At 47.5% G+C, this 8,578-nt stretch overlaps 2 protein-coding genes across 2 annotated transcripts in view; one reads left to right on the forward strand and one right to left on the reverse strand.

The window, feature by feature from the left end:
* The window catches only part of ACTL7B (actin like 7B), a 1,453-nt gene extending 575 nt beyond the window's left edge, over nt 1-878 (reverse strand). The window contains exon 1 of the mRNA XM_025041604.1: nt 1-878. This exon is cut by the window's left edge and continues 575 nt beyond it. Coding sequence (XP_024897372.1) covers nt 1-751 — 751 coding nt within the window. The 5' untranslated portion in view covers nt 752-878.
* A 3,941-nt stretch (nt 879-4,819) lies between these two features.
* ACTL7A (actin like 7A) lies at nt 4,820-8,286 on the forward strand. Its single transcript, XM_006906083.3, has one exon. It carries the CDS (start codon nt 6,663-6,665, stop codon nt 7,980-7,982), a length of 1,320 nt encoding a protein of 439 aa, XP_006906145.1. The 5' UTR covers nt 4,820-6,662; the 3' UTR covers nt 7,983-8,286.
* The last annotated feature ends 292 nt before the right edge of the window (nt 8,287-8,578 follow it).

The raw sequence follows: 8,578 nt of genomic DNA on the forward strand, positions 1-8,578 counted from the left end.
GGTGGTCATCCGTGAACTTTTGGCCAGCCTCGTTGAGCAGCTGCAGCAGGTAGTTGGTGAGGTCGCTCCCGGCATAGTCGGCACGGGCCGTCAGGCCTGGCAGCACATTGCCCTCGGAGATGGGCACCACGTGCGAGACACCATGCCCGCTCTCTACCACCAGCCCTGAGGTCTTGCCATAGGAGTAGATGGACAGCAGAGACTGGGTTGTCACATGCATGGCAGGGATGCCAAAGGTCTCAAACATGAGCTCCGCATACTTCTCCCGGTTGCTGCTGGGGCTGAGCGGGGGATCGGAGACCAGCACAGCATGCTCCTCGGGGAGGATCTTCATGGCTGTGTGGAAAATGTACTCCCAGATGTTCTGGACGCAGTCCCAGTCCACCACGACGCCATATTTTAGCGGGTTAACCAGCTTCAGAGGGGCCTCCGTGTTGAGCAGCTCATGGCCCACGTAGGTCTCCTTGCGGGTGTCGCCTGCATCGGCCACCTCGGAGTAGCGCTTGCCCACCGTGGAGGAGATGAAGTAGGTGGGCCTCGGCTCCCCCGCATAGCCACACTTACAGTACTGCGAGCCCAGGTCGATGATGAGGGCCTTGATCCTACGCACCTTCTTGGGCTTCGTCTTCAGCTGAGCGGCTGAATCTGTGTCCCGGATGCCAGCATCAGGAGCTGGCAGTGTCCCCGCCTCTCCAGGGTCACCCTGAGCCGTGCCCACAGGCATGGGGCTCGGGCTATTCTTCATTGCCATCTGCCTTCCTTGCTCACCTTTCTCACATCCCCATCCTAGAGCTCCGATGGGAGAAATGAGGGTCCACCTCCTGCAGTGTCTTGACAACCCCTGAGGATTGTGATGTCACTGGGGACTGGTCCATTCCAGCAACCCAGGGAGGGCCTGGCTTTGGTGGGGCCTTGATCCATCACCCGTGCCCCCATCCACCGAACTCAGCTTCGCTCCACAACAGAGCAGGTGGCCAGCAGAGTTTTAGAAACCCAAGCACACAGGAGTCTCGGAGGTTTCTCCTCCTGTCCCCCTTACATCCCCGCTCCTAATGCCCAGTTCACTGACTGAACACCTTTTCCTCCGCTGCTTCTTGGCTGTGAGGGTGACAAATATTTCAGCCCTTACAGTAAGCCAGGCATGTTACTTAACAGAATCCCATGAGTATGGCAGAGCTGAGGAAATCAAGGTTCAGAATTCCAATATTTGCCCACAAGCAGACAGCTCTTGGACTGTTTGTATTTTAACCCAAGTTCATCCAACTTCAATGCACCAGGTCTCCTTAAAGAGTGTGAGGGCCCCAACAGTACTCTCATCCCATCATTCAACATTTACTGGGGTTCGTGGTGGGTCCGGCCCAGTGCAGCCTGCCTGGTGATAGATGATAGGGACCTGGTCACAACCAGTGCCCACTGTTAGGTGGGAAGAAGATGGAATGGACGCAGAGGAGTTTGCAGGTGGAAGTCTATTGGGAGTACAGAGGTGCACAAAGGAGGGGGCACTCAGTGGAGGGAGGGAGTCCGAAGGTTCCCTATAACGTGATGCTCAGTCAAGTATTGAAAGACATGTACCTGTCAGTAGTTAAGAGGGAAAGACACCCCCAGCCAAGAGCACAGCCTGAGCGAAGGCTCAGATTGGGGCATGGTGGGGAACTGCCAGTAGTTAAGACATCAATAAAATTTTCCTAGAAGCCAAATCCGACCACTCCTTTTCTTAAAGCCTTCATAAATCAATGAATAAATCACCAAAGTCCGTAACCTGGTGTTTTTTGTTTGCTTTGGTGGGACGGGGGGTTGAGGGGGGCAGCAGTTTGGAATGGAAGTTCTTATGGAAATCTGATGAATTTGTCTGTTCATTTGACAAGCCATCAATGAAGGCTTTAAGAAAAGGAGTGGTCGGATTTGGCTTCTAGGAAAATTTTAGAAAGATATGTTTAGTTGTAATATAAAGGGGTGATACACTGAGACCTCAAAGAAAAATTGAAGACATTCTTATAAGACTTGAAGGTGGCTTAAACTTGAGCTGTGGAAGAGGGAGACAGGTTCTAGAGCAGTTGAGAAGGCAGAATCTAATCTAACTGGTTGGTTCCCCAACTATCCTCAATTCAATCCAAGCTCTTACTCTAGAATTTGAGGTCTTCCTTCAGCTCCAGTGCCATCTCTAGCCTCAAGCATCACATTTACATTAGATATTAGATTATATGTGGATAGTGAGGCAGAGAGAAGGATGAATCTCTTACCTCTGCCCAAGAAAAGAAAGATGGCCTGTCATCCAGAACAGACAAATTCATCAGATTTCCATAAGACCTTCCATTCCAAACTGCTGTCCCTCTCAACCTCCCACCCCACCAAAGCAAACAAAAAACACCAGATTACGGACTTTGATGATAAAGAAAAAGAAGAGGAACAACTGGGGCTAAATTTTCTGGGAGAATTACGAAGTAATCGAGGGATTAGAGGACATAGAAAGCAAAGAGGGATTTTAAGACATAATTAAGAAATACTGCTGCAGAGCTTATAAGAATGTTTATGAACTTGTGGGAATTTTTGTTTGCTGAATTGTTTCTTGGAATATGGCACTATGGAACTGGATTATGTGGTTAACAACTTTATAAGGATTAATTGTGAGCATCGCCAAGCTCTGCTGGTGGTATTACAAATCACAGAAGCTGAGGATTGGACACTTGTTCTCACATGGACAGCTATAAGTCATAAACTTTTCTTCACACTGGGTTGACATCTGTACCTCTCTGAAGAAGCCATTAAATGGTCTTGGGTCTACTTTTGGGGTTGTACAGAGCAAGCTAATTCTCCCATGTGACAACCCTTATGATATTTAAAAGCAATGCTCATGGACCCTTTGGGCCTACTTCTTCTTCCATTCTTTATAAAGAGATAGTACAGAATGGAAAGAAGAGTAAGGCACTGGACTCAGAAGACCTGAGCTCAAATCTAGCTTCATTACTATAATCTGTACGACCTTGGGCAAACTACTCAAAATATTAGCTGAATCCGATTATGATAGTGCTATGCCCCCCTCATCAACTTGATCCCTTACCCTCTGCCTCCAGGTTTCTGTTTTGAATAACTAGGTAGATAATGGGGCCCCTCATAAATAGACAATGCAGGGGCAAGAAGAGTTATGTAGGGGATGACAATGAGTTCCAGTTGATACTTGCTGACTTAGAGATGCCTATAGACCACTAGACTGGTATATGGAGCTCGGGAAGAGAAATGATCTGGATCCACATTTGAGTCAATAGTTTCTCCACCTTCTGAAGAGAGCTCCTTTCCATCTTGAGGAAAATGCGCAGTCTTGATATTTAGGTTACCACACTGGGGGCTGAGGTTTGGAAAGGGGGCTTACTGCATCTGATTGGCAAGGAATCCTTTTCTTTGCTGGGAGCTCCTGACTCATAGGTCCTCAAATGTCAACATATTAAAGAGTTGGATTCCTAGGCCTAAATAGTCCTGGACTATTCAGATTCAGTAAGACTAAGTTGTGATCTAGGAATCTGCATTCATGAAAAGAAATACTTTACTTTGGGCTTCCCTTACTAGATTCTCTTTCTTCCCTTCCATAGTTGCTAAAATTACAATGGCCTGGTTCACCTTTCTTGCAAAGGTCAAGGGTGAGTGGTGTCCCCAAAACCAAAACTGGGAGCAAGGACAGTACCTCAGGGAGAAATGTGTTTCTTGGTCTAATCTTTTCTTTCTCCACTGTAGAGGAGAACTTCAGGGTTGCTTTCAAGGAGGATCATCTCATTTTTAAGTTTTTTTGGTCTTGGGCCAGAGGAGCAAAAGTAGCTGTGACCCCTTGAGAAAATGTGGCCCAAGATAGTGTAAGCAATAGTGTCTCTACCTAGAGGGACCTCAACAGAGACAGAGAGCCCACACGTACCTTAGATGGCTAGTGACAAGTGTAAAGGGTTGCATGTGCCAGGTCGTGGAGGTTTTGGGTGTAGACTGCTAACAGTCTCTACACTCTTCCATCATTAATACCACTTTATGATGACCCAGAGAGGAGAGAAGGGGCGCAAAGGGTGAGATGGAAGCTAAGGATGGACAAGCATGGGTAGTGGGGTAGGAGCGTGTGAAACAGAACATGTCAGGCTTTGAGTGTCGTAGTGAAGTGGGATGCGCAGGGAGAGTGACAGGGTGAATGACGGTCTCCCAAAGATGTTCAATCTTTTTTCTCCCTCTTTAATTCGTGCCCCCACCCCGCACTTCCACCCCTGACCTATGGATGTTGCTGTCTCCCCTTAAGAACTGGATCTCTGAAGGTGGGGCGTCCCCCCCCAACACGCTCACAGTGTGCACCAGTGGCCCGGTGCACCCTGAGCATGGTCTGTGGCTCCATCTGGGGTGCGAACCCAGGACCTTCTGCATGTAAAGACGATGTGCTAACCACTACACTATGGAGCCACCCCCAAAGATGTTCAATCTTAATTCTTGAAACCTATGCATATGATACCTTTCATGGCAAAAGGGACTTTGCAGTTGTGAGTTGGGAGATTAATTTCCCTGAATTATCTGGCCTCAAAGGAATCACAAGGATCTTAATAAGAGGGAACAGGAGGATCAGGTCAGAGAAGCAGATGTGACAACAGAAGCAGAAGTCTGAGAGGTATTTGAAGATGAAGAAAGGGGCCACAAACCAAGGCATGAGAGAGGCCTCTAAGAGCTAGAAAAGGCAAGAAAAGGATTAGCCCCGAGAGCCTCTAGAAGGGACGTGGCCCCAATGACACTTTAATTTTGGCCCACTAAGACGGACTGTGGACTACTGACCTCCACACGTATAAGATAATAAACTTGTGTTCTAAGCCATTAAATCTGTGGTAATTTGTTACAGCAGCAATAGGAAACTAATACAGGATCTTATAGGAATCCAGAGCAGTGAAAATGTACTGAGTAGCTGCAGATTTCTCAGAATTCAAGAGGGGGGTTGAGGAGAAGGAAAATGGATAATTCTAAATTAAATATGCCTTATATGTTATTTGAAATAAAGTCAAACAATCCAAATTGGCTATGCAAACCCCTAAATAGTATAGGCAAGTAAACTACTTTTCAGGCAGGTATGCGTAGAGAAAAGTACTTTTTGAGTCTTTCAAATTCTATGCTACCTCATCCTCTATCGAATGAACCAAGAAACTGACACTTTGTTTCTGAGATAACAGCTCAGTTGCCATCAGAGAGTGATCACAAGGCTCATGAGACTGGACTTGGTTTGGCTCCTCTCACACCTCACAAGGAGCCAAGAGCATCCCCAGTAACCTCTTTAAGGAGAAAGCACACCATTGTAGTGAATGCCTCTTTTACGAAGAGCATAAGGTTGGATTTGGGGCATCTTGACAGGGGCAGGTGTCAGCAACAACATGCCCAGCACCAGATATGCAGGTGGCTGAGCAGCCTCATACGTAGGGTCCCATCATGGTGAGTCCACAGCACACCCCTGGGAAGAAACCATAGTCAGGTGAGGCTAGCCACTGCTGGCTCTACATCCCTGGGTGAGCAATGCACCCAAGATCCTCGGTGTGCTCGTCAGTGGGATGCTGTAGGGTCTAATTTCACTGCCGACACAATGACTCAGATGAAGGAAGAACATGTGTACAAACATGTGCCTAAAAAAATTCCTCTCCAGGTTGTCCGAAGAAACAAGTGAGACAGAAATTCTTCGCAGTGACCACAGCAGTGATTAGTCCCGCTAATATCTAAATCAGATGGTGTCAGCTCTCTGCTCAAAATTCTCTAGTGCTTTCTGACCTCTCGCAGAATCGGAGCCTAAGTCCTAGCAATGGCCCGTGAGGCCCAACATGAGCTGTTCGCTCTCCCTGCCCCTTACGTCTCCCATCTCTTGTACTTTTTCTCGCTCTCTCCACTCCAGCCACACTTGTCTTCTTAGGATCCTCTAACTTAGGGGCTGGCAAACTTCTCCCGTAAGGTGCCAGGTAGTCAATATTTATTTTTGATTTTGTGAGCCATACAGTCTTTGCTGCACTGACTCCACAAACACAGCCATAGATAATACGTAAATGAGTGTGGCTGTGTTCCAATAAAATTTCACTTACAAAAATAGGCTGCAGGCCATAGTTTGCCAATGCCGGCTCTAACCCATCAGTCACATGTCCACCTTCACTGCCCTGCATCTGTTGTTCCAATATACACATGGCACTCTTCCCCTCACCAACTCACGTCTTCATTTAGTGTCACTGTCTCGGGGATCCCTGCCCAGGCACATTAACATGGCCACCCTCCTTAGCCCCCTTCTCTGCTTTGTTTTTTCTCTTTTGCTCTTAATACCTTCTTATATACAAACACACACAAAAACGTAAAACTATCTGTCTCTGTCTGACCCCCACTGACTAGAAGGTAAACGCCAAAAAGGCAGAGTATTTTTTTTACTGCTGCCTCGTATTCTCAGCTGCCTCGCACATAGCAAGCACTCAATAAGTATTGATTAATCAGATTTATTACAAAATGTAGAAGAAGCTAAGTCACCTCAAAAACACTACCCCAAAGTTTTCCAGCATCTGGAAAGCCCCGGGTCATTGGATTATGTCATAATCAGTGATGTCATTGTTGGAGAAATTCTCAAGTTGCCCTCTGATTTAAGCCTTTCAGGCCTTGAAGCCGGTGGGATCAAGGAACTTTCTGAGAGCAAGATGGCTCTTGAAAGCATGTGGGCTCCACAGGCAGCAGTCATAGGGGATGGGCCTGCCAAGAGAGTGGGTGAACAGGCCTCCCTGAACACACAGGTCCTCCAGACTGCCTCCTTGAAGGATGGCCCAGCGAAGCGAGCAGTCTGGGTCCGCCGTAACCATTTGGAGTCAGAAGAACCTACTAAATCAACGGCGGTCAAGAAGCCCAAGGCAGAGGTGACCAAAGCGGTGGTCGTGGATCTTGGCACTGGCTATTGTAAATGTGGCTTTGCTGGGCTGCCAAAGCCCACCCACAAGATCTCATCGACAGTGGGCAAGCCCTACATGGAGACTGCCAAAACTGGGGACAACCGCAAAGAGACATTCGTGGGTCAGGAGCTCATCAATCCAGAGGTTCGTCTCAAGCTAATTAACCCTCTGCGACACGGCATCATCGTGGACTGGGATTCAGTGCAGGATATCTGGGAATATCTCTTCCATCAAGAGATGAAGATCTCCCCAAAGGAGCATGCAGTCTTGGTTTCAGACCCACCCTTGAGCCCACACACCAACAGAGAGAAGTATGCTGAAATGCTGTTTGAGACCTTTAGCACTCCTGCGATGCACATCGCCTATCAGTCCCGCCTGTCCATGTACTCCTACGGAAGGACCTCCGGCCTGGTCGTGGAGGTCGGCCACGGCGTGTCCTACGTAGTCCCCATCTATGAGGGTTATCCTTTGCCCAGCATCACTGGACGACTGGACTATGCGGGCTCTGATCTGACAGCCTACTTGATGACCCTGATGAACAATTCGGGAAAACACTTCACCGAGAACCAGATGGCCATTGTGGAGGACATCAAGAGGAAATGCTGCTTTGTGGCCCTGGATCCCATCGAAGAGAAGAAAGTCCCAGCTACTGAGCATTTAATCCAGTATACTCTGCCAGATGGGCAGGATATACAGCTATGCCAGGAAAGGTTCCTCTGCTCAGAGATGTTCTTCAAGCCTTCTCTGATCAAGTCCATGCAGCTGGGCCTCCACACCCAGACAGTGTCCTGCCTTAACAAGTGTGACATTGCCCTCAAACGAGACCTCATGGGAAACATCCTGCTCTGCGGGGGGAGCACTATGCTCAGTGGTTTCCCTAACCGTCTGCAGAAGGAGTTGAGCAGCATGTGTCCCAATGACACCCCCCAGGTAAATGTTTTGCCTGAAAGAGACACAGCAGTGTGGACAGGTGGCTCCATCCTGGCATCGCTTCAGGGCTTCCAGCCACTGTGGGTCCACCGCTCTGAGTATGAGGAAAAAGGGCCTTTCTTCATCTACAGAAGGTGCTTCTGAAATCTGATGGAGCATGGTCGCTGTGGTTGCCATGTGTCAGCTTTGCTGGGTGAGCACTCATCCCACGTATAGGGAGCTGAGCCAGCAAGTTCACTTCTGCAGTATTAAACGATCCTCCTGTTCCCCTTGACGGCGTGTTTCTCTATTTCCTGACTTAATGAAGGTGACACTTAGAAGGTGGTAATCTAGTGAAGCATACAAGTTTATGGGGTGGCATAGCGGGGGAGCTAATTTTGCTTCCCAAACTTGTAGTCTTAAATTACTAAAAACCATCAGTTTTACGTTTAAAAACACCCTCTTCAATTATGGCTATGAAAACTCTCTCAAATGTGTGCACATGTATACACACACACACAAGTACATGTGTGTACATGTATGGAAAAGGTTTTAAAATATGTGGCAGTGCTAAGAAATGACACTAAGCTATACTCATAAAGATATAATAAAAACATTAACTCCTATCTTATTTAAAAAGTGTAAATTTAAAATGGACTTTGATTGTAGGAGAAAGTCCTCTGCAAATTACCTGCACAAAGCTGATTCAATGGAACCAACAAAATAATTGAGGCTTTTAGCTTACTGCAGCATGAAACTGC

This window comes from Pteropus alecto, unplaced genomic scaffold, assembly GCF_000325575.1.
Source record: "Pteropus alecto unplaced genomic scaffold, ASM32557v1 scaffold111, whole genome shotgun sequence".
Taxonomy (NCBI): domain Eukaryota; kingdom Metazoa; phylum Chordata; class Mammalia; order Chiroptera; family Pteropodidae; genus Pteropus; species Pteropus alecto.

Coding starts and splice junctions, on each gene's coding strand:
- ACTL7A (XM_006906083.3), top strand. CDS start 6,663: ATGGCTCTTGAAAGCATGTGGGCTCCACAGGCAGCAGTCATAGGGGAT.